Source organism: Phascolarctos cinereus, unplaced genomic scaffold (genome assembly GCF_003287225.1).
Source record: "Phascolarctos cinereus isolate Bilbo 61053 unplaced genomic scaffold, phaCin_HiC Scaffold_726;HRSCAF=1367, whole genome shotgun sequence".
NCBI classification, from domain to species: domain Eukaryota; kingdom Metazoa; phylum Chordata; class Mammalia; order Diprotodontia; family Phascolarctidae; genus Phascolarctos; species Phascolarctos cinereus.
The window spans coordinates 22,909,738-22,936,236 of NW_027556098.1; the positions used below are offsets into that span (position 1 = coordinate 22,909,738).

Genomic DNA, 26,499 nt, shown 5'->3' on the forward strand with positions numbered 1-26,499 from the left:
TTATGATTTAATAAGAGATTTGAGGACTCACCCAATCAGGGCTGTGATCTAAACTTGTAACTGTGCTTAGGTGAGTAAAATTATATCTTATTGATGCTATGAAAGAACTTATGCTGTAAAAGTCTAAAACAGTGGGAGCTTACTTTGAAACTGACTAAATTTGACTAAAATAAGTGCTATATCTTATGAATTGGACTGCTAAAAGATAGCAAGATTATTTTTAAAACTACTCAATATTCAATGGGTTATATTTTCCTCTAAACTAGCCTTCGAAAGGGAAAGACTTTAGTGTTAGTATTTATAACTACCCTATAATGTAAGTTAGCAAATGGTTCAAAAAGTAATGGAGAAATCCAAAATTAAACATTCTAAAGTACCACAGAAAGCAAGTCTCTGAAATTATTTAAAGTAATCTTTATATTATTAGAGGGGGGGGAAAGCCTGGCATTTTGTAAATATGTATAAGGGAACTATTGTTACTTCTTTAATTGATTGTAATTACTGCATACCGCATAATTCTGTACTGGGTTTTAGATGTCATTGGATATGATTAATAAAATACCAGAGATAAGATAGATGATTTTCCCTGTAACGTAATTTTAAAATCCATTCTATTGAACTGTTTTCTTTTAACTACTAATAAGTTTCATGTTTTAAATACATATTATTAGGTTACTATTTAATGAAGTATTTTTGTTTCAAATTAAGAAAATAATAATAATGATAAATGACTTACCTTTGGGAGAAAAACAAGAGATGTTCGTGTGTGAGGTTCCTTGACACTTCTTCACTGAAGTTACAAGATTTTACCAGCCCTGTTGATAGCATGTTGTGAAACTCTGAGGTGCTGCAATTTAAGGAGCTAGGAGCTCTCCCAGTCAAAATAGAAAAATTTAGAAGTTAAACTTTAAATAATAAGTGTGTTTCATCTGATACTACTTAGAAAATCATTCAATTATATTTGTTAATAATTAGTAGGTAATGAAGTTACATTTTTGAACCAACTATTAACTATATGAACTGCATGTGTGAGCTAGTATTCACTGCATTTGTATAAAACTCTAGAATGTGATATTTGTGTGCTTTTACAATTTATCAAACATTTAACCATCTTATCTCTCCACCATTTCTTGTGATGCTCATCCTTCACCTTATATCTCATGTGAACATCTACACATTATTGTCATATGTATAGCTAAGTCTGGTCAGTAGGATGTCTCCCTTCAAGTTACCTGCTGGGTTAAAGCTTTTCCTAGAACTTCAAACTCCTATTAGCAAGCTGTACTCTGAAGCTCATCTAAAATGATCAGATGTACTCCCCTTTCTTTTATCCTATGTATAAGGCACAACAGTGGGTGAGTTCCATTTCTAAATATTAAAACCTATCATGTTTATTTGGAGTGAATTTTGCCTCCAACAAATATGCTGAATATTTGAAAACTCTATCTGTTAATGAATACTATATATATATATATATATGTATATATATATATATGTATATATATATATATATATACATATGTATGTATGTATATGTATGTATATAAAAAACCAATGATGTTAATGATTATTGTCACAAGAATACAATAATTATGTCCTGCCCTCACATGTTTTCCATGAAGTTTTGCTATTTAAGGTAAATCTTGTGAGACTTTAATTTTTTAAGTAATATTTTATTTTCTCCCTAATTACATGTAAAAAAATTTGACATTCAGAGTTTTTTTAAGTTTTCGGTTCCAAATTCTCTTTCCCTCCCTTCCCTCGCCTCTCCCTGAGATGGTAAGCAATCTGATATAGCTTATACATGTGTAATCATGTACAACATTTCCATATTAGTCATTTTGTGCAAGAAGATTGGAAGAGAGAGAGAGAGAGAGAGCCACATACACACACACACACACACACACACACACACACACACAAAGAGAGAGAGAGAGAGAGAGAGAGAGAGAGAGAGATGGGGAGAGAGAGAGATGGAGGGAGGAAGAGAGAGGGAAATGAAAATAGGACGCTTCAGTCTGTATTTAGACAGTGCTAGTTCTTTTACTGGAGGTGGATAGTATTTTTCACCACAAGTCCTTAGGGATTGTCTTGGATTATTATGTTGCTGAGAATAGCCAAGTCATTCATAGTTCTTCATTGCACAATGCTGCTGTTACTATGTAAAATGGTCTCCTGGTTCTACTCACTTCACTTTGTATCAGTTCACGTCTTTATAGGTTTTTCTGAAATCATCCTACTTGTCATTTCTTATAGCACAAAAATATTCCATTATAATCATATACAACAACTTGTTCAGCAATTTTCCCAATTTATGGGCACCCCCTCAGTTTCTAATTCTTAGCTACCACAAAAAAATGCTATATTTTTGTACAAATACATCCTTCCCCCTGCCCTCCTTTTTTATCTCTTTGAGGTATAGACCTAGCAGTGGTATTGTTAGATCAAAGAATCAATTTTATAGCCCTTTGGGCATAATTCAAATTGCTTGCCTTAACAGTTGGGTCAGTTCACAACTCCACCAACAATGCACTAGTGTTCCAGTTTTCTTACATCCCCTCCAACATTTATCATTTTCCTGTATTGTCACATTAGTCAATCTGAAAGGTGTGAGGTAGTACTTCAGAGTGGTTTTAATTTGCATTTGAGGCTTTAATTTCTTTTTTTTTATTTAGTGTGTACTTATAAGATTTTGAAGACAAGTATACACCATTCCAGGGGCTGTCATTTCTGTAATCTAAAGATTGCTACAGGTGAATATGTACAGGTAGAGAAAGTTGAGGTGGTGACCTTGAGGTAGGATCCTCCTAACTTGGTTTTCCATTGAGCTACTTCCTTCCTCAACAGGAAATTTTACCACCTAAATAATTTTGAGTCTGGCTTTTATAACTTGTGGAGTTTTAATTGGCTAATTGTCACTTTTGCCTGAAACCAAAACAGAGCTAAGGGAGTTTTTTTTCCCTTTGCTATGGCTTCTTTATATCATTATTAAAACCCTGGTCTTCCTTTTCCTTTCATAGAAAATTTCTTTAATTATGACTTTAAAAATTTGAATTTTGTGCAAATTAAAACATTCAGCTTATAAAATAGAATCACATTCTAAAGATTGAGGGCGCACAGTCAGCCATTAGTACTGAAACACTGAGTTGCCTTTACAGAATGTAAATATGAAATATCTTCCATGATTTTCCTCAGAGTTGCAGTTTTCTTCATGTATATGACATAGGAATAGTATCATCATAAGGGGAGAATTAGAGGGAGATATGACATAGTTTTCAAAATCAAAAAGAACTTTATATGTGAAATTGCATTAAAAATTGTGAAGAGGGTGAAATTATTTTCCTATTTGAAGCATTCATCTGATAATTTGAAGAGAAAGAAAGACTCATTTTCCAATTCAGGTCCTCATGATGCAAAAAATTGAAATTCTCTGAAGTTTCAATTGCATTATGTGTTCTTAATTTCATATTCTTCTTACAGCTCTATTAATAAAATCAAAACCAAAAGGCTTGAGCTAGAAAGTGGTATTAAATTATATTGAGCTTGTATTAAGTCTTCCTACATACTTTTGGGACCTAAGAAGCAGATCTGGAAGGAAGAGCCTCTTCACAGCTTGAGAATACAGCTTGTTCCAGAAAAGTACATCTGTTGCTTTCTGTGTCTGAGAATTACCAGGCAAGCTGAAAGAATTCCAAAGTTCATGGGCTATAGTACAAACTAGACTTTTGAACTTTTACATTGAAGAACTTTCAACAGACCAGTGGAACTTAAACAACCTGAGAGATCTACTTAGCTGCTGAACACTTCAACCAGAATTGGAGAAGGACTTTTAGACTGCTCATGAGCAAATGTAATATGGGCTTTTTATTAAACATCCTCTGTCTTAAGCTCCATATGAGTGTTAGGCTTGTCATCATATTTCAAAGGAATCAGAACAATGATTCCAGGTTCCCAATATTGTTATTTTGGCAGGTGACATGTTATTAGGATCTTAAGGACACTATCAATATTAACAACACTTAGAGTTGTCTTTTGGCTTTGATTGTGCTGATAGCAAGCATTAGAGGGTTGCTTTGAAAAGAATGAATTGCATTTCTTTTAATGAGCTATTTTGCTTCTGTAATTATTGCTTTTGTTGTATTAGGGCAAACTGCAAGGATACTTGACTACTGACATGAGTGCTGTATTGAGGATATTTCCTCAAAGGATCAAAGGGTGAAATTGTAGGATTTAAAAATGATTGATCATTAGTGCATGTTGAACTGATTGAGTCTTAGTAAGTTTCCACTGTATTTCAATGGACTTGATCATTCTACTAAGTATTGGTTTGACTCCTCATTGCATGAATTTGAGCTCCCTTAAGCCTATAACTTCAGTTGTATACTGTACCCTTGTAGCTTGCCATCCATTTCTTGCAAGCTACTTGACAACATTGGCAACAAAGGAACACAATTCCAGATGCCTCATTCTCAGTTCTCCTATTCCAACCACAAATGTTATAAACCCATCCCTAAGTACTAGCATGTCTACATGTCCACAAGCCTCCCCCCCCCTCAGAAACTACCAACTGCAGGACTTTTCCAAGTTAATTTGGTCATATGATGTTTGCCCACCCTGGGACTTTCCAAAGGATGTTAGTCAAATGATGTTAGACCACCTAGGGAGGAACTGAGTTAAGAGGGAGCCAACCAATCAGTATAAGTATAAATATAGTAACTGTGCAATAAAAGATTTTCTCTGGTTGTTAGTTTTGTCCTTGGTTGCTGAGGAACCTTGGATACCTTTTATTGACAATTGCTAGCCTTTCTGATAAATTGGTTGTGCTTGAAATTCTGTGCCTCAGTTTCTCTTTATTAGCTATTTTTATTGCTTCAGTGGGTTTATTTCACTTGACCATACTTTTATTACAAAGGAGGATTTTTTTGGAAGGGGCAAGTATTGTTTGAGGTAGTGGGTAGTTATTGATATTAATGCAAAGGAAAAAAGAAATAAAAGCATGTCACTGAAATATGAAACACCCAAAAGGAATCAAAAAGAAGTTCAGAAAGGGACAGCATTGATACTTTTGTCTTAAATTTAATATATTCTTTTAAAAATAGACTATTTCTAATAAAGATTTGCATGTTTATATAGCATCTTTTTTCTGTTCTTTGTAGGATTTTTGTAAATGGAACTATATTTAAGCAAGATATGTGCTGTTATCAGTACTAGTGCTAATAAGCCAGACCATCTTTGTGATGATTGTTATGCAATGAACAAGAAAATATGGGAGTAAATGACCAGGTGAGGCTCTAAACTTGCAGCAATTGGGCTATAGTTGTAATCTGGCAATCCTTTCTTCTGTTTTCATTGTTCAGTCAATTGGCTGCTGATTCTCTGAGAAAGGCAACCAAGAGCTTGGCATAGTTATGTTAGCCACAGTGACTTCACATTGGTTTGTAGTCAGTTTCCTCCCAGCTCTAAAGCTGGGTTGTAGCAAAGAGGGGAACTGTGGCAAGATGATGACATGTCTTGTTTGACCTAGAATGAAAACATGACATATCTCATCCTCCCTGATAGAGCTCAATCTTCTCTATTCCCTTTGTCTTATCTGTGACTAGGTTGGAGAGACAACAGCCTCTGGAATGTGACCTTCCAGGGGGTGGAAGGAACAATGACTTCAGTTATGAAAGATGGGTTACGCCATTCCTGAAATGCTGTGAAAAGGTGCTTGGAGTTCATTAGCATTGTTCCAAAGTATGCAATGAACCATGAATCTTAGAACTGGAAGGAACCACAGAAGCCATCTAGTCAGACTCATATCTAAAGAATGGAATCTCAGAAAAGCATTTAGCTAGCATCAATTTAAAGGCCTCCGAGGGTAAAAAATTAGCTACTTTTTGATAGAAACCATTTCACTTTCAGACAGCTCTGTGAGAAATCTTTTCTTCTTCCTGATGTAAAATTGAAATTTGATTCTGCATATTCTATCACTTCTCTGAATACTGGGACCAAGCTCAACAAATTTCTTCTCTCCTCAACATGGCCATCCTTGAAAGCTACTGTAATGCAAACTAAATATTCTCTTCTCCATGTCACAAGGGTGTCAGGAAATTCTCTGGGTACATCTAGGGATATGACCAATTTCAAAGGACTTGTTCCACCTATTGGTGGAATCAGATGAAAATGAACCTCTTTACCAACCTGCCACCTTCCTGGGGCTAATATACTTTTTTTTTTCTTACTTCTGTCATAAAATTTCTCAAGCTATGATTCTTTCCTTTCCATAGAGAGATGGCATCTTTTCACAGGCTATTGTTACAAGTAGGTGGTTAAAATCCAACATTTTTTGGAAGAGACTATAGATATTATCAAACTTTGCTAACCAGAGTAGGTTAAATATAGATAAATAGATAGTTGATCACACCTATCATTGACATCATTATTAATATTTACATAGTGCTTACTGAGTTCTAGGCACTGTGCTACCAATCACTTTACAAAGGAAAAGGCACAGGTTGATGAATAGGACTTCTAAAGAAACACATCCATTCATTTGGCACTGATGACAAACCTCTCAAAAGAATGCAAGCTTCTTGAAGTTAGAGATTGCTTTTTTTGTGTGTGTTTGGATCCCTAGTATCTAATCTGATGCCTGGTATATAGTAGTTATATAACCCATGTTTGTTGAATTGAATCCCATTTAAGATTATTGATGGCTTTATTCTCTGGCTCTATTCAACTGATATTGTGAAAATTAAATAGATGCCAAATCTTGCCACATGAGAAAAACACCTGGAATGACATGAAACCTGGGTTTCTTGAAACCTAGAAAAATTTTGAAATGTCAGAGAACTGGAAAACAAAAGAAGAATCAACACTGCAAAGGATACTTACCCTAAGAAATAGTTATGGAAAGAACACTAACACTTTCATTAGATTATAAGCTTCTTGAGGGCAGGGAGTGTCATTCAATTCTCATGGACTGGATTTGTTGGAGGGGAGGGGAAATGGGGAATGTTAAGTTACCAGCCTCCATGATCTCACATGTATCTGGTCCTCTACATTTTTGTACTCTTCTTATATACTTGCCATATTAATTTGTAATATATTTATTTGTTAACATGTCTCTATACCACTTACTAATTTATAAAGACCTTGAAGGCAGGGGCCATTTGTTACTTATCTTTTTTTCTCACCAGAGCTTAGAACCTTGTAAGAACATTTCACATAAAAAGTACTCAACAAATATTTAACAAATGAAATAAAAGGAAAACTTTACAAAAGCTTAGCAAATAAATCTGTGCATCATCCTGATGCTTGGGCATTACTAAGAGAGTACACAAGGCGTGGGCTTTGGCCAAGTACAATAAGCAATTCACTCTTCATTGAGAGTATAATGCTTGAAGGACAAATGATGGATTTGGTGAAAGGGTGTGTTGATCATACCCTCTTGGATACACATTTCCTTGTTTAAAGAGTGGATGTGTTTTTTCTACAACCCTGTCCTCACCTGTGTGAACTTGGATAAATGTCAAAGTGCATGCCAAAAATATGCTTACCAAATGCCTTTTATTTCTATAACATTGTCAAATCACAGCTAGGATGACTGAGCAACTAATTAAAAAAAGTTCCACACTATCCCTTGAAGTTCTAAATATAAAATTAAAATAAAGAAATGAAAAGAAAGGGAATATTGAAGCAAGAACTTTTATGATGACCCATAAAAGTATTGCCCAATTCGTCTTTATAATAAGAGCTTCTTATTCTTCACATCCCCCAAAATAATTTCTCCAAATGACTTTATGGAGATGTCATCGTACCTTTTACATTGTTCTGGGACAAATGTAGAATAGGATTTATTCCCATCACTTATTACTGAGGAAAATGGAGTTTAAGGGGGATAATCCATGATTCAACAAGTCTGAGTCAAGAATAACGCTAATTTTGTATGCTCTTCACAGCTTCGTGTAATTAAGAAATTAGTGTTTTCTGCCTATTGCCTAAGAAGCATGCTTCTGGGAGAGATATTGACCCACTCCCTAGTTTTCATGCTTGTCTCAAAGTCAATTCCTTCAGGTCACAGTGATTCAAACCCAATACCCATCAGAGAATTTCTGAAGCTAAACCTTAAGAAACACCAACAAAGATTTAACTCTACCTTGAACTTTACTTTCTAAACATAATGGGAATTAATCTATTCCATCTCTATACTTCTCTTTTACTGTTTTCATAAATCTCACATCAATTCTTTTATCATTGTTAACAATGACAACTTAAGCTGGGCCCACCCAGGGCAGAACTGTAAATTAGAGAGTTTGTCTTTGGTGTCTTTCCCAATTCTGTGTAAGAAAACTAGCATGACTCTGCTCTAAATCTAATGAGTTCTGAGCTTGGCTTGAAATGAGTAATCTAGAAACCCACATAAAAACAAATACATGCTCTACCATGATGTGATGACTGTAGATATACGAATACCAGGACATCAAGAGACAGAAATAACAGTGATGTGAATGATAAACTCTCATCTTGCCAAAGACATGCCCCCCAAGTCCTCAAGTAAAACAGAAGCAGCTTTATAAAATGTATGCAAGTCACTAACATAATGATGTCCTATATTGTTAAACCATAGGTGGTGTATGGCTAGAGTGCGGATCTGGAGTCAGGAAAAGGAGTTCAAAGTCAGCCTCAGATTACTGGCAGTGTAACCTCGGGCAAGTCATGAAATCTCTTTTTGCCTCAGTTTCCTCAACTGTAAAATGGGCATACTAATAGCACTTACCTGTCAGGGTTATTGTGAGGTTCAAATAACATAATATTTGTAAAGTGTTTAATACAGTGCCTGGCACACACATAGTAGCCACTAACACTATTATTAATGATTATTAATGCTAGTTAGGAGGAGGAAAAGGAGAAGTTGCTATTGCTATCCAGTTGGGTATTTTGCATTCCACATGTTATTTTAAAAAGATTTCTATTCAACCTAGCTCAAGAAGTATTTTCAATTAACAGGACCTAAAAAACAATAGAGAAAAAATATAGTTTAATGGGAAAAGTGTGGGTTTTAGAGCCAGTGTGGTTCTAGTGCTTTGATACTATCTGGGTGACTTTGGGCATCAGGATGATTTTAGATAGCCCAAGATGCAATGGGAGACCCTGGCCCTTTTAAGCTTAGGTCTTTTCAGGTTCTCACTTTGAGTGAGACTATACCCATTCAGTGAATAGGCCTCTTTAAAAAGTGAGTCAATGGGGAGTGAAAGCAGCAACTTGCTTGAGCTGTCCCCCAAACCCCTCCAAATACCTATAAAAAATGGCTCTAAACAAATTCTAAAGCATCAGAACCCACAAAAAGACAGAGTGAAACAAATTTCCAGCCCAAGACAACCTGGATGAGTGGTCAGAAAGCTATATCGTGCCGGGCAGGGAGTGCAATGCAGGCTTGCAAGGTGCAGCAAACCTGGAGCAGGCCTCAGAGGACTGAATTGTGGGCAGCTGTGGTGGCTTCCAGACTTCTCAATCTAGGAATGCCAAAGACAACTTAGAAGGTCAGTGGAAAAGTCTGTTTCTGCAGTGCTGAGAGAGGAAGGCGGAGTCTCAGCTCCTTTCCCCTAGAATGCGGCCCTGTGGTGGGCAGCTACTTCCCGAGCTTCTGGCCCACAGACTGAGGGGGAATCCAGTGGCTGATCAGAGTGGGATTGCAGGGATCTCTCTGCTGGAGCTGAGGCAGGAATCTCTTGCTTTGCCCATGCTTGGATCTAGGTCACAGCTCTGGACAGAGGTTCTGGGGTGAGGAGGAGTGCTGGCACAGTGGAACTTGTAGTGGCTGTGGACAGGAAACCTTCTTCACAGTTACAGGACAGAAAGGAGTGCTTGTGGTCACTAATAGACCTGGCACAGGCCAGGAAAGGAGTAAACACCTCTCCCCTTATCATACCACCTGGGAAGAACTGAAAATTTATGGGTCCCTACAAATATCTCTGAAAAGAGCCATATAAACCCCTGAAGCTTGGGACAGTACATTCTCCACATTGGAAGCAGACTCTTACCTTAACAAAGGGTTTAAAACTCAAGTAATTGGCCGGGATCATGAGCAAGCAGTGCAAAAAGAGTCAGACTATATTATCTTACTTTGAAAACAAAGAAGATCAAAATATACAACCAGAAGAAGACAACAAAGTCAGAGCTCCTACATCCAAAGCCTCCAAGAAAAATATGAATCAGTCCCAGGCCTTGGAAGAGCTCAAAAGGGATTTTGAGAAGCAAGTAAGAGAAGTAGAGGAAAAACTGGGAAGAGAAATGAGAGTGATGCAAGAAAATCATGAAAAACAAGTCAACAGCTTGCTAAAGGAGACCCAAAAAAATACTGAAGAAAATAATACCTTAAAAAAGAGCCTAACCTAAATGGCAAAAGAGGTCCAAAAAGCCAATGAGGAGAAGGATGCCCTAAAAAGAAAAATTGGCCAAATGGAAAAGGAAGTCCAAAAGATTACTGAAGAAAATACTTCCTTAAAAATTAGAATAGAGCAATTGGAGGCTAGTGACTTTATGAGAAATCAAGACACTGTAAAACAAATCCAAAAGAATGAAAAATTAGAAAACAATGTGAAATATCTCATTGGAAAAACAACTGACCTGGAAAATAGATCCAGGACAGAGAATTTAAAAATTCATTGACTATCTGAAAGCCATGATCAAAAAAAGAGCCTAGACATCATCTTTCAAGAAATTATCAAGGAAAACTGCCCTGATATTTTAGAACCAGAGGGCAAAATAGAAATGGAAAGAATCTAGCGATCACCTCCTGAAAGAGATTCCCAAAGGAAAACTCCTAGGAATATTGTAGCCAAATTCCAGAGTTCCCAGGTCAAGGAGAAAATATTGCAAGCTGCCAGAAGGAAACAATTCAAGTACTGTGGAAACACAATCAGGATAACACAAGATTTAGCAGCTTCTACATTAAAGGACCGCAGGGCATGGATAATATTCTGGAGGGCAAAGGAGATAGGATTACAACCAAGAATCACCTACCCAGCAAAACTGAGTATAATCCTTCAGGGGAGAAAATGGTCATTCAGTGAAATGCAGGACTTTAAAAAAAAAAAAAGGAAGTGAGTCAATGGGGCGGCTAGGTGGCACAGTGGATAGAGCATCGGCCCTGAAGTCAGGAAGACCTGAGGTCAAATCCAGCCTCAGACCAAACACTTGAAACTTACTAGCTGTGTGACCCTGGGCAAGTCACTTAACCCCAATTGCCTAAAAGCAAAAAAAAAAAAAAGAAGAAGAAGAAGTGAGTCAAGGGATGACCCCTTTAATGATAAAAAAAAAATCAAAGTGGGAGAGAAAGACCCTTAGGGTTGCTGGCCAAAAAGAAAACAGTTACTATTTACATTCACTCTAAGCCAGAAAGGGCCAAAAAATAATCATTAAGTGGTGCTTGGGTAGGGACCTATTGCTGTCCAAGCTATGAGCTCCAGAGAGAATTGGGTTTGAGGCTTGGTCTTTGAGAAGGAAATATAGTCAGTAAACCCCAAGTTAAGTAGGCAGCTTTGGGCCATCAAAATTTACCCTCCTTTTGGCAGAACAACCTCAGGTAAGGGAAGAGAAGGAGAGGAGAGGAGAGAGGAGGGGAGAAAAGGGTAAGGGAAGGGGTGGGGAGGTGAAGGAAGGGGAGAGGCTGTGGGGGGGGGAGAGGAGGCACTGGGGGGGTCCCGCGGTGGGGGGCAAGAGAACTGGCCAGCTGGATCCTCATTCAGGAAGCTTGGACTACTCACAGGTTGTGTCCTGGAGGAGAAAGTGAGGCTGGTGACTCTGCAAAACCCTCCCTCACTCAAACCAATGTCAATTGCAAGTTGTCATCATCTCCCTGATGCTATAGTCCTCTTCGAAAGTGAAGGACAAACACAGCAACCTTGGACAACTCACTGAACCTCTCTTGGACTCATTCTTCTCATCTCTTAAATAGAGATTAGATAAACCCCCAACATTACTACACTGGGCATGCTCTGTGATTTAGCTATATCATTACTAGTCTCATAGAAATCAAAGAAAAAGGAAAAGAATGCATATGTTTAAAAGTATTTATAACAGTTCTTTTGTGGAACAAAGAACTGAAAACTAAAGGGATGCCCATTAAAAATTGAGGCGTGGCTCAACAAATTTTAGTACATGAATTAAAAGAATACTATTGTGCCATAATAAATAGAAAAAGGGGATTGTTTTGCAGAAATCTGGGAAGATAAGTATGAGGAGTGAAACGAACATGACCAAGAGGACAATTTATACAATAACAACACTTTTAAAACAACTTTGAGGGATTTAAAAACAATGATCAATGCAATAACAAAATATTAGTTCAGATTACCATATCTAAAAATGTTACCCATCTCCTAACAGAGAGGTAATGGACTCAATTCATCTTGTATTGACTATGAATATTTGTTAGAAAGTTTTTGATTTTAGTTTTCTCTTTAGTAGGGGTAGAAAGATGGAAGGGAGAGAAAAAATTGTTAAGCAATTAAATGAAATTCAATTAAATAATAAAATAAAGACTAGATGATTTCAAAGTTCCCCTCTAGCCCTAAACCCTATGATCCTTAATGAATTCACTCATATAATGTCATCAACTCCACTACATTTATAAGTGTTTAGTTTTATTAATACTTCCTGGAAGTCAAAATGAAGATAGGAAAAAAAAATCCTCAATAATTTTAATTTGTTATGAGATTCAACCATGAAGGGCAAATTACTTTAAATCAGGGATTTTCTTTTTCAATTTATATCCCCGTAATAAGCTATTAGTAATTCTTTTCATTCTTTCTTTAATTCATTCATTTATGCTGCTATTAATTCTGGAACGTGACATGATACTGACAACTTTTTTACAATGAATTTTTTATTGTCTTCTGGAAGTGTCCAAGAATGTGTTGTAAATCTCCACAGAGAACCATAAAGCATTGGTGACAGATAAGCACAAGAAGAGATAATGAAAATAAGGATGTGCCATGATTTTTTTCCCCTTTTCCTCCTTCCTTCTGTCTAGAATTTCCCTTCCTTCTCCACCTTACTCCCAAACCTCCTACTTACATTTTCTTTAAGCTATAGAAGAGAGACAGAGACAGACAGAAACAGAAACAGAGAGATATAAAGACTGAGGCACAGAGACACAGAGACAGGGAATAAGAAAGAGAAGGAAAAGAAGACATCAAAGACAGAAAGAAGGGAGAAAGGTGATAAAACCATGAAAACAGGTAAACAGATGCACAGGAATCTGGTGGAATAGTCTGGAGTGGTTTTCATGTGCTGAGACTAGAATAGCAGAATTTTGACTTCCAAAGAATACGAGTGCCACTCCCTGCCTTTCCTTCATGTCAGTCACTGGACTGGTAAATATCTTGAGTTTCAAATGGAAATTGAATCCTAATTATTATTTGCTACTAAATTGAGCAGATCATGTAAAACTAAACATGTTGTAAATTGCAAGCAAAAGTTGCTAGAGAAAATACTTTTAAACTTTAAAATTGAGATATTACAAGTATAAGCAATGTTGATAGAATTAAAAGATTTCTCAAAGTGTCATCTTGAACCAAGTCCTGATATGTAATGCTTTGTTGACATTTTAAAGTTAGAACTTAACAAAATGTTTTAAATTGGGTTTACTATACTGAAAAAAATTGATTTATTGAACTCCTTGGAGAAAAAAAAAAGAAAAATAATAGACAAAGGAAAAGGCTCCTAAAGCCATTCTTTCAGATTCCAAACGAAAATAAGCTGTTAATTTGTTTCATATATGCTTATTTTAACTTTCAAATAATATGTAAAGCAGATCCTAGTAACCAGCAGCTTGGTTTCCTCATAGGCCAGTAGGTAGAGTGTCATCTTCCTTATCACAACCACAAAATGGGAAAGTCCCACAGCAAGGTTGGAGCCATGGTTTCCAGATGGTGTTGAATACAGAGAACTGCTGTGGGACGGGCATCAATGTTCTCCGGTGCTCTTTCACCGCCTCTTCCATTTTCTTTATCACTGCGTCAAAAAGCCCTTCATTTTCAGGAGTAAGAAGATGCTCTTCAGAAGGGTCCCTTGAAATATCAAACAGCAAAGGAGGGTCATGGTAGTTGACATCCCCTGAACATGGACAAAGACCACTCCAATAGCAGGCTCTGCCTTCCTCTGGCTGAAATTTTGGAGTCACATAATGAGCCTTCCACACTGTATCACCTGGAAAAAGGCAATTCAATTATTAAAACATAGGAATAAATATAAACTAACTACAATATTCCAAAATTTTCTCAAATCAAAGTTATTTTCCTCAGGCATTATCATTTAAAACTATTTTTCTCAGTTCCTCACCTCAGTAAACTGAAAAAGAAACTTCAAAATATATTAGATGCATAGCAACTAGTAGAATTCTCCAAATCACTAATAATAGTCAAAACAACACTAAGATTTTATATGACACTCCAGAAAATTAGCAGAGATGGTGTTAGATGGAAGGACTCAATGTTGGAGGAGTTTTAAAGCCCTTTTGACACTGTCCAGGAAGGATTAGTAAAACTAAATATTTTTGCAAATCTAGTGAAGTTCTTGATGCCATATGAGCAAATTCATTAAGAATCATAGGGTTTAGGGTTAGAGGGGACCTTTGAAATCCTCTAGTATTAATTTTATTATTTAATTAATTGTTAGTGGATCTGTGAATTAGTAAACCATTTTGGAAAGCAATTTAGAACTATGCAAATAAAGTCGCTAAAATGTCCATATCTTTTCAATCAGAGATTTGAGTGCTAGACATATACCCCCAAGGAGATCATTGGCCAAAAGAATGGTTTCATATATACCAACACACACATAGCAGTACTTTTCATGGCACAAAAAACTAAGAACCAAATAATTATGTGGCACAATCAATAGTGTTATGGACCTGGAGACAGGAAAACTTAGGTTCACATCTAGGCTCAGACTGTGCAATTCCAAGCAAATAAATTAACCTGTGCCTCAGTTTTCTCATCTGTAAAATGGGGATAAAAATAGCACTAAAAATCCCAGAGTTGTTGTGAAGATAAAAGTTCATATTTATAAATCATTTTGCAAACTTTATAGGTCAGTTAGGTGGCACAGTGTATAAAGCATCAAGCCTTGAGTCATGAAGACCTGATTTCAAATCTGACCTCCAACATTTACCAGCTGTGTGACCCAAACCACTTATCCCTTTTCACATCAGTTTCCTCATATGTAAAATGAGTTGGAGAAGGAAATAGCAAACCGCTCCAGTATCCTTGCCAAGAAAACCCCAAATGGGGTAACAAAGAGTCAGACAAAACTGAAATCAACTGAACAAAACAAACCTGCAAACCTCAGAGCGCTATGTAAATGCTAGTTGTTTATTTTCATTGCCAGTAGTCAGAGTAGGAGTAGGAGTAGGAGTCATCCCTCAACTGGTAAATGCCAAACAAACTGTGGTGCATGGATAGAATGGAATATGACCATGTTGTAACAAGTGACAAATATGAAGAATAGAGCAAAGTACAGAAAGACTTACATGTACTGACACAAAGTGAAGTAAGCAGAGCCAAGAAAACAATAGACAATGATCTCAACAAAGTGAATGGAAAGAACAACCGTCACAAACCAAGCAAAATGAATGTTGCAAAATTACAGAAAATAAGCTTGTCTCCCAGGAAGACATACGAGGAGAAAGCTCCTGCTACTCCTTTGCAGAGTCAGGGGTAGCAGGTGAGGTGGGGATTGCATAGCTTTGGAACACTGAACATAATTTAAAATGATCAGTTATGCTTATTTTCTTTCCTTTTCCTCTTTTTTCTTTTTTTTTTTTAATCATTGTGAAAAGGGATGAAAAATAGAAAGACGAAAGGATTCAAGGAAATTTAAGCACTGTGAAAACAAAAGTCATCAGTAAGAATTTAGTAAAAACAAAAAATAAGTATACCAGCAATAAAATCTCAAAGCAGCTAAGGAACAAAAAAATTTACTAGTGAACCCTAGTTATACAACACATGATCATTAGGACTCACTGTATCTGTCAAGGTACACAGGCTTGGGGACAATGCTTCCTAATTTGTATTCCATATTCACAGAAATTAAAAGATTTTATTAAGAACTAGTTTTAACTCAGTCAAGAAAAGCAAGAAATGTTATGTGTTAATAAATATTATTTCTTGTTCCTTTTATAAAATCACTTTCCAAACTGTCATATTTGAAGGGGATATAAATAAGATATGGAAAGGTTATTCACAGTTCCTTTCTTTTCAAATATAATATGGAAAGGTTATTCACAGTTCTTTTCTTTTTCATGTGAACTGACTGGTGATTGTCATTCCTGGGTGATTGTGAGGTAAAAAATATTGCAGCTGCATCATGAAGTTTTTCAAGGATGTGCCAATTAAGAAATAGCTCTCAAGCAATGCTAGGTACAGAAAGGATGATTGAAGGTACAATCATCTCCACCTACTCTTTCTGGAAGGACATTCAAAGAGGAAATAGCTTACATTGGGGAAATTTCAGTGAGGACAGCTATAATCTTTATGAGATTCATCTACAATGGCCAAAGTGTAATGGATTGACAATTGCCCAAATAATAACAATCACCAAGGGGACCTAATGAGAATCTAGAATCCAATTATTTATCCTATTTAATTGGTATAAGATTCCACTACCAAGTCTCATCTTTCCTAATGAGATCCTAGGACTATTTGAGTCAAGATAATAACAAAAGAAACCCATTCCACTCTTGAAATATATGCCCCCTTCTGGTTAATAAAAGTAAAACAACAGAAAAGGGAAATTCACCTTCATTGAATACAGACATAAAATATTTCTGCCCTTATATGGAGAATGTTTTCTGAGCACCTTCCTCTCCACAGCAGAGAAATTTTATTGATGCAGACAGGCTTTTCTGCTTTGAGAGACCCTTTCTACACTGATGAGATGGATACCACACACTATAATAAACTGTGTGAGAGCAAATCATGTAATATTCTGTTAGATAAAAAATCCAAATTGGAGAACAGAGTATATTTATATTTCTCCATACCTCCAAAGACCCTGAATGGGATTTCTTTTGAAGAAACAGAGAGACAGCTTGGAATTAGTTTAGTGTGAAAATCAAGAGAACCAATCAGATTAACACTGATTCCATCATGTGCTGCCACATGCATTATTCATTACATGCAGGTGGATGCAATTAATCAGCATTTCCCACTTATGGGAAAAGAAAGACCCCTAAACCCAATCACCATCTCCCAATTTGACCCCACCCCCAACTTGGAAAATCCATCATCTTTTCTCCAATCAGAAATGAAAACACCTAATCTTGTATAGTGGTTTATATGTTGTTCATTGCTTTCTTTTAATGCGTGAAAATGCCTCCCCCTGTGTTTGGGGTACAGTGCCAAGCTGAAGATTGGTCCTGATTTGTTATGCAATCAGCATGCTTTGCTTGATAAATCAGTATGCTCAAAAGTTCAAACATTTGTTGCTTCAGTTATTTCAGATTTTACCTGTCACAGTCTACTAGGACAAGGACCAACTGTTCCTTTGATTGAGTTTTATTTTTATGTGAATCCTAATGAGTAAAAATGGACAGGAGGGATTAAACACTACAAAGTTTTTAAAAGAAGGCAACAGGGAATAGCACACTAAGAAATTCAAAGAAACTAAGTTTTTTTTATCAGTTATTCCAGTTTGACTTATACGTTGACACTTCTTTTGCACGTCATGCACAAACCACCATCACTATTAGTCCAACTGTGTATAAGTGTTTTGAAACTAAAATGCTTGCCTGAATATATTTAACTAAAAGAACCAAATCTTGTAGTTATGTTTTTCCCCCTATGCGTCACATTGTCTGGTCTCAAGTAGAAAAAAAATCCTTAATTTGTGCTATTTTGATATGATTGTTGAGCAATCTAGAAAATATCACAGTAAAATTAATCTTAGACATATTCAGGTATATCTCAATACTCACAGTCTTTTTGATGCCACCGTACTGTGTGTAAGTATATTCCACAGTAATGGAAAAGGAATTCATGTCCTGACTGAAAAACTCTACCTTGTAGTAAAGGCATCAGGTTCTTGCCATCAATCACTCTGAAATTGAAAAAAAAAAAAGAAGAGAATGAAAATGAAGAATATCCTAGATGATGCACAGTAAATTCAATGATCTAACGTAGTCCATCGTCGCAAAAATGTTAAAGAAGGATCATGATTTTCTCACCTTAAATGTATTAATAAAATCATTATTATATAGCTAATGTCTTTTAATATCTCCAAGCAAGGTATGTACTCTCTGAATTTTAAGTGCCCTTGGAGGACGAGTCCAATCCACACCAGAAACACGAATGTCTTTTACAACATTCCTGGCAAGTGGTCGTCAGACCTCAGCTTTAAGGATGGGAAACTCAGCATTGGAGTAAATATGTTAAAAGAGCATACAAATTGTCAGCTGCTGATAAGAATTAGAATTTTCTATCCAAATCTCATCATTCTTTGCCCCCCAAAATTTATTTCATAATTTGAATTGGACATGAAGTATACTGTATTTCTCTTTTGAATGTGATATATGATTGAATTTCTATTGGCACAATCTTGACCATAGAATTTGGACAACCTGGAAGTAATCCAGGTTACCTGAAAGTCAATATATTTTGAGCCTTGAAAGCAGTGCAAATTTGGAAATAATACTCTTACCATTACCAAAGCTATTTTCATGAGTCCAGTATTTGGAACGACCAAATCTGTCTTACTTTACTCAAACATAAGTATATAGACTTAGCTTTGGCATGGAATTAAAACAAGGGTATAACAAGAGGCCAACATTTTTAGATCTTATATCTGTACAGCACAGACCCTGTGAAAGTGTAAAATAAAAAGTCACATTCAATATCTATTTCATTTTCTATTACCTATGTGTGGATGCATGAACACACACAAATATTTACACATATGCATCTTCACATTTTATAGATATGGCCTCAAATATTATTTAAGCAGGAAATACATTTAAATAGTAAATTATCATAAATTTTTGTACCTGTCTAGTGGCAATATTGCTCCAGCCACATAAGACAATGTTGGATAAATATCCATGAGACTTGTAGGGTCATTAATCACTCCACCAGCTGGAAGGATCATTGGCCATCGAAATATTCCTGGCACCCGAATTCCCCCTTCCCAGCCTCCCATTCCTTTGCCTCCTAAAGTTCATAACAAGTAGTACAAATAATTAGGCATGATCTTATGTACATATATTTATTAAAGCAAAAATCAAATAATTTCTAGATAATATACTCTGTCCTAGCATTTTCCTAGGAAGTGTGGAGACTACAAAGAAATATAAGATATATTATCCTAAGAACCTCATCATCTAATTGGCAAAGTGAGGCATTTGCACCTGGAAATTTAAAACCTCAAGGTTTTTAATGAATAGCACAAAGAGCCTACTAAAGTTGCCATAGGATTATACTCAGATTAGCAAATGAGTGATTTAGAAAATTATTATAAATTCAGAGATTCATGTGGACTAAAGTATTCTGGGACATCCTGATGGAGGAAAAAGATCTATAGTACTTTATGAGGTAGAGAGAATGAGGAAAGGCATTCAGATTTTTGAGAAAGAGGTGAATGATGGAAAAAGCCAAAAAATAGAAACAAGATATCACAAACCATGCTCGGAGGATAAGTAGTAGATAATTTTAACTGGATCCAAGAATTCACATAGGAGAGTAATAGGCAATAAGTCTATAAAACAGGTTCTTTTGTAGGCTACATAATTTAGCTTCCATAGCCAACAGGGAACTGTTTACGATGGGACCAACATTATAAAAACAATGTTCCAAAAAAATTTGTTTTATGAATTAGAAAATCATGCTTGCAGAACACACAGGTTGCTCTCACGCCGAATGTTAGAAACAAATTTGGATCAAAACAAATTCTCACTAAGAAACTCCTAAATAAATTGTATCAAAGGTTTAGATTATATAGATAAAATAATTATGATCAATAATTAATGATGATTTATTGAAAACCTATTGTGTGAAAATAGTGTTAGAAGTGGTTTTACTAAAAGGAGCTCAAAATCTAATTGGAAAGCAAAGGTGTATACATAACTATACAAAGTAATTAATAAATAGAATAAAAGTATTAAATAGCATAGACAGAAAAGCCTCCAGTCTTGCAGATAGTTTTCAAAAATTAGAAGACCCTTAGAGTAGCTATTTGGATGAATGCACATTTATACAAATCACTGTACTACCTTAGTCACGTGTATGTGTATGTATATATATATATATGCATATGTATGTGTATATTGAATGCACATCATGTATATGTGTATGTTACACATGCATGTATGTGTATGTGTATACGTGTGTGTGTATATATGTGTACATATATATGAGTCTTTTTTGTGGATATTGATGTGTATATATGGAGATAGAAAAGGGAAGGAGTGGGAAAGAAGGAGAATACATATATATGTGTATATGTACATGCATATATGTGGGTACATATATGCATGTACATATACACATATGTGTACATACGTGTGTGTATACACACACACACACACACACACACACACACACACACACACACGAACACCAAAAGTCTCCTTACTCTAAATATTCCAGGACAAGTGGCTCCTCTGGATCATTATTTAATAATATGTCATATATATGCATGTGTGTGTGTGTGTGTATTTCTAAGAACTGTTTGAGAGACAAACTAAAGTAATAGGATTGAATTTTCAAATAATAATAAAACAATTGTTAAATCCAAATAAATACTTCCTACTTGGAGACTAAAAAGGCCATATCCTCATCTTATTCATTCTACCATGTGCAGAAAATGATTTAAGTTCTTTTTGGCAGGAGTTATGGTTGCAACCACCTGATGAGTCACACATGAGAGTGTTTTATTAGTTTTTAGTTCTACCTTTTTTTTTTACCCAAAATGATATGATTCATTATCCATCTTCATCATTGATATTAGCTTTAAATTGTCTTTTTTTTATTACTAGAATATCATAAAACAATGTGCAGTTGGTCCTTAAAGCAATCCCAAGATTAGGACTTTTGTAGGTACTGCTGTAATATGACTAAATAAATGATTATATGTTTGCCTAAAAAAAAGCCATGTTACTTTGTAGTTACATTTTACACAGCTACCTGCTTATGAAATCCTTAAAGAAAAAAAAATCCAGATTTGCAATTTTATCATTGTGGGAGTTGATGCTATGAAACCCCCTCTACCAATGCAGATCAGCAATTGATCTCTAACTTTAAAAATTACCTATAGCCTTATGATTTTAAGTGACTGACCCACGGTCAAGTACTTGAACCAGATGTTCCTGACTCTAAGGCCAGCCATTTAGCAGCTATGCCATGCTGCATTTCAATTTAAGTTTATCTATTTAGAATTGAGAAAAGAGAGGGTTTTTTGCATATTTTCATGAGTTATGCTTCCAGTTACTCTTAGGACTAGAAAACTTTGAGAATATTTCATATACGTATGTATTCATATTTCTATAGATATGTTTTCTATATCAAATATTTTTCCTTTATACTTTCTCATTTTAAACCTTTCTGATAAAATAAGCAACACTTTTGGGTGCTAATGTTTAAAATATTAAATGTTTAAATGTTAATGTTAAAGACATTGAGAATCTCAATTTTCAAAAGGAAGCATTTCAATACAATATAATTACCACCTTTGTACATTCCATTCCAACCACCAAGCTGGGATTTTCCTTCCTGAGACTCCAAACGACCTCCATGGTCAGAAGTAAAATATACAAGTGTGTTATTTCTCAAATATTCCTTGTCGATAACATCAAGAATTTTGCCTATGATAAAGATAGATGAATCAAGACAAAATGAATTATTATCCCTTTTTTCTAACAAAACAACTTAATTTCATTTAAAAAACTATAATATAGATTAAGCAGGTATACATATTAATAGAAAGAAGCACAAAATACTTTAAATATACCTTGTTTAATAAAAAAAAACTCAGCAGAATTTGAAACTGAAGTAATTCCTAAGTTCACTCCAAGGAGAGCAAAATCCCTACATTTACACAATTAGGACACTCAAAGGTCATCAAGTTAACATTTATGAGTGCTTGCTACATTCCAGATAATGTGTTAAGTACAGTGCTGCCTTGAGCCTGCCGTATGAATTGTAGGTTATCCTTACTCTCTCTCTGTGTGATAGTCTGATGGTAATTAATAACTTGCTAGGCTCAGCAGTAAAAATGTGTTGAAGTGTTGTCAGCCTCCAACAAGGCATAAAAAGAAAGAAATAAAGCATTTGGTAAGGTGCCAACATAAACATACACATCTCTTCCAACTAACTGACTGGTCAGATGCTAGTCAGATAACAGAAAACATTAAAATGAGTTTCCATTGCTGAAGAGAAATGAATGATTTATCTCTAACAATATAAAGAGATGAGCTGAAATAACATGTTTATTTCAAAGTCTTGTTAAATTTCCTATTAATAAATATGGGATACTGGTATAAAAGGATACAGAATGGAGTAACTAGAGACAAAAGAACAATGTACATGGTGATCTTTTTTTTTTTAATTTGGAACAAACCTGTGATGTCATATGGTATGGAAATTTCAGTGAACTTCCTCAACAAATGCAAATCTGTATTTGCTCTGCAAGTCTTAGAGAGTTGCCAACATAACTTCAACTATAAAAATGGAGACAATTTTAAATGGCAACAAAATGTATTTTTTAAAAAGCAATGGACAATAAGAGTCTTAGGGGCTATCTAATCTAACACCCTTATTTTACAGGTAAGAACAAGGTGGCTTTAAAGGTCCCTTCCAGCTCTAAATTGATAAATCAATAACCAAGAAAAATTTAATAACTTTGTCAAGATCACACAAGTAGTAAACAGGAAGATTGAAACTGTAGTCCTCTGAGTCCAAACCCAGTAAACTTCCACTTTACCACAGTATCAACATACCTAGCAACGTGGAATATTAATCAGGAAGGAGAAAACATAAGTTAATAAGGTAGATGATAAACCAATTGAGAATAGAGATCACAGGGTATTACATAAGCTAGTGCCAATGTGTTTAACCTGTTCCTTTCTCTCTTCTTCTTCTGCCATATATAATTCCTTATATATGGAAAGTTGAAAAAAGAAAGTAAGGACTTTTTCCTGATTAGCTGGGGAAGCTGGATAGCAAGCATGCCCTTGCTAAGGGAGGTAAAACTGCTGACTACAGAAAAAAAAAAAGAAAGAAATTCTCTATATACCGTGTAGAACCATAGAAGATATGGGACGTCTGACTTTGGACTCTAAATTGAGAAAAGTTGTGTTAGTTACCATTCTGGTGTTATTATCACTCTCAGAGATTGAAATAAACTGTTCTTGTTAATTGAAAAGAGTACAAAATTGTACTTAGATGCTTCTTTTTTCTTTCTAAACGCACCATTTACATGTGTTCTTTAATTTTGCTACAATTAACTAGTCTAAAACTTCTTTTTGGAAAAAAAACAACAAAAATATGAGTAGAATTTTTTTTAGTTAAGCATAACAACAACTTTGAACTATGAAGTCACAAAACTGATACCAATACTCTCACACCTTGTCAAAATGTTCACTGATTTCAGATGAAAGAAATAATTCATTTAAGTACTTTATAAACTTTAAAATACAAACTAATAACTAGTAATATGGAACAAGCAGAATGATAGAGGAGTAAAAACAAAGTCATGTTCCTTCTTTGAGTCTTAGTTTCCTTTTCTGTAAAGTGAGAGCATTGGAGAAGATGAAGATGATATCAAGGATGCCTGGCAACTTTAAATGCCATCATTAAATGACTAGATATTACCAATGAAAGATGTTTGAAAAGATACTAAAATTTCTATCTCTGCTACTTATTGTGTCTCCTTAGAAGAGTCATTTCATTATTTCACTTCATCTCTCTCTCTCTCCCTATCTTTTTTTTCTCTCTCTCTCTTCCCCTTCTCTCTCCCCCCTCTCTCTCCCTCTCTTTCAGTTTCTCTCTTTGTCTCTCTTTGTTTCTGTCTCTCTTTCTCTCTCTCCCCAAATACATAAATGTAGATATATGCATATACATATATAAACATGCATATACTTATGCATATATATATGTTATGTGCATATATATATATATGTATATATATATATATATATGAAGAGAGTGTGCATGTGTATATGTACATACTATATATACACAGTGGTGTGCTGGTAAATAGTTAATGACCAACTGTCCAAAAAATGCATAAGCACCACACACTTTTTCCTTTAATGTGCATTATTAACATTTTCTCCATCTCTTTCTTAAGTCTAGAAAATCAATAAAACAATAAATGAAGCTCTATATTTTGAGGTTTGACAGTTTTTTGAGGTGTAAATGCTCACACTGAAAATTTAGCAATTGTGGGGCAGCCAAGTGGCACAGTGGATAGAGCACTGGCCTTGGAGTCAGGAGGACCTGAGTTCAAATCTGGCCTCAGGCACTTGACACTAACTATGTGACCGTAGGCAAGCCATTTAACCCCAATTGCCTCACCAAATTTTTTTTTAAAAAATAATTGAAAATTTAACAATTGGTGCTCTCTCAAAAGCTTAAAAAACTTGTCTGAGTATAAATACTGTCTGAGATGGTGGTGAGCCTAGAACCGAAATACTATCACATGTATAAAATGTTGTACTGATTCATGTAGATTCATCATCAACATTTTTTAAATTGAATTATTCTTCCCTAAAGATCACTTGTTAAAAGGCTGAGTGGTGTTCCCCTGGTATCTCCACAATGTTAGGAGAATTTGAGGAAGAATGTTGCCTTGTGTCACTTAGGGGAAGACCTGGGGAACAGGCATGGATGGGATATGATCTGTCTGCCTGGAGGGAATAACCATTTTAATGGGATTATGAGTCACCTAACATATAGAATGAACTTAATCACTATTTCCTAAAGTGATACTTACCTACCATCCAATCCATTTCTTCTACATTGTCCCCATATAGTCCATATTTACTGCGCCCCACAAACTTCTCTTTAGTTACAAGTGGAATGTGCACATGAAGAAAGGACACAAAGAGAAGAAAGGGCCCATGTTTGTACCTAAGAAATAAAAAATATTAAATTCATCTCACTCCCTGGAAAAGCAGATTTGGCATTTAAAGAAGCTACAGTGAAATGTGAAACCATAAAACAGTCTTTGAAAGTTTTAGTGAAGGCTGACTGAAATAGAGGATACATTTTTAAAATAAATATAGCAAGGACATTTGTCTTAAAGAGAAATGTAAAAAAAATTCATACTAGAAAGAGTCTTAACTCTACCTTTTATGATTCACTGGTTTGTCAATGTCCTTATAATATGGTGCTAGAAATAAACAATCTTTTTCTTGAGAAATATCATGGTATTTCAACCAACCATTCAATTTGGAGTCAATAAGACCTGCCTTTAACAGTTAGCATTTTGTGTGACTAAAGGCAAGTAATTTAACTTAGTCTTATTTTTTTCATCTGCAAAGTGAGGATAAAAACAATTATAGTACCTACCTCAGAGCATTGTTGTTGGAAGGCTAAAATGAGATTAGGTGTTGAAAGCACTAAAGAAGTGCCAACTACTACTATGATTGCATTAGCTTATTTTCCCTTTGAAAACTTAGCATGACTGACTCTATCCTAGATCATGGAATCCTAGAGTTAGGAAGGAACTATCAGGTGATATTGTCCAAACTCCTATATGAAATATCAATCACCTCTATAGTATTCATTTTAAAAAATCGTAATCTGAATGCACTTAAATACCTTCAATGATAGAGAAATATTTAATTAGATCTTATAAACTTTAATAAAACCTAGCTTTTAGGACTTCCCATCTTAGATTGAGCCAAAATATGCTTCCTTGTAACTTTCATCCATCAATCCTAATTATGACATCTGGGGAAAGTATAATGTATCTAACCATTTTTCTAAATAGTAACTCTTCAAATACTGCAGTGGAAAAAGCCCTGAAGACTTAAGTGAGAATACCTGAGGACTGTCCTCATCTGGAAGAAAATTTGAAAATTATATTTTAAAAGTCATTATTCTTTGGTCCATCAATACATTTGCCATTTTTATATCTGAAAGGAGTCAAATACTCAGGAAAAGTTCACGTATATATACACACACACACATATCAGAACTTTTTTTGCAATAATGAAAAGCTGGCAGTTGGTTCTTCTGATAGAAAAATGGCTCAAAAAATTGTGGTGCATTTGTATCATTAATGTTAATTGTTGAACAAAGAAATATCATTGTGCCATAAGAAATTTTCAATGTGAAGAAATCAGAAAAACTTGAGAAGACATATGAATTGATTTAGATCAATATAAATATGAACAAGAGAAAAATTTACACGATGAGCACAATAATATGAATAAAACCAACTTGAAAGACTTGATGACTTTGATGCAGTCACTAATCATTACTTCAGAGGAAATGATGCTGAAATGATGACTGACAA

At 35.1% G+C, this 26,499-nt stretch overlaps 2 protein-coding genes across 4 annotated transcripts in view; both read right to left on the reverse strand.

The window, feature by feature from the left end:
- LOC110212839 (arylsulfatase F-like) overlaps window positions 1–860 on the reverse strand; it is a 51,927-nt gene extending 51,067 nt beyond the window's left edge. For 2 of the 3 annotated variants that reach the window (XM_020992946.2, XM_020992944.2), the window contains exon 1: window positions 737–859. The gene's annotated coding sequence lies outside the window, so the exon portion shown is untranslated. Of the gene's footprint in view, window positions 1–736 lie in introns of all 3 variants that reach the window. The other variant, XM_020992945.2, reaches the window with a different exon arrangement.
- An 11,975-nt stretch (window positions 861–12,835) lies between these two features.
- Window positions 12,836–26,499, reverse strand: part of ARSH (arylsulfatase family member H) — a 41,063-nt gene continuing 27,399 nt past the window's right edge. The window contains exons 7-11 of the mRNA XM_020992792.2: window positions 24,970–25,106; window positions 21,704–21,838; window positions 19,028–19,190; window positions 17,963–18,084; window positions 12,836–14,196 (exon numbers count right to left, since the gene is read on the reverse strand). Coding sequence (XP_020848451.1) covers window positions 13,829–14,196; window positions 17,963–18,084; window positions 19,028–19,190; window positions 21,704–21,838; window positions 24,970–25,106 — 925 coding nt within the window. The 3' untranslated portion in view covers window positions 12,836–13,828. The remainder of the gene's footprint in view (window positions 14,197–17,962; window positions 18,085–19,027; window positions 19,191–21,703; window positions 21,839–24,969; window positions 25,107–26,499) is intronic.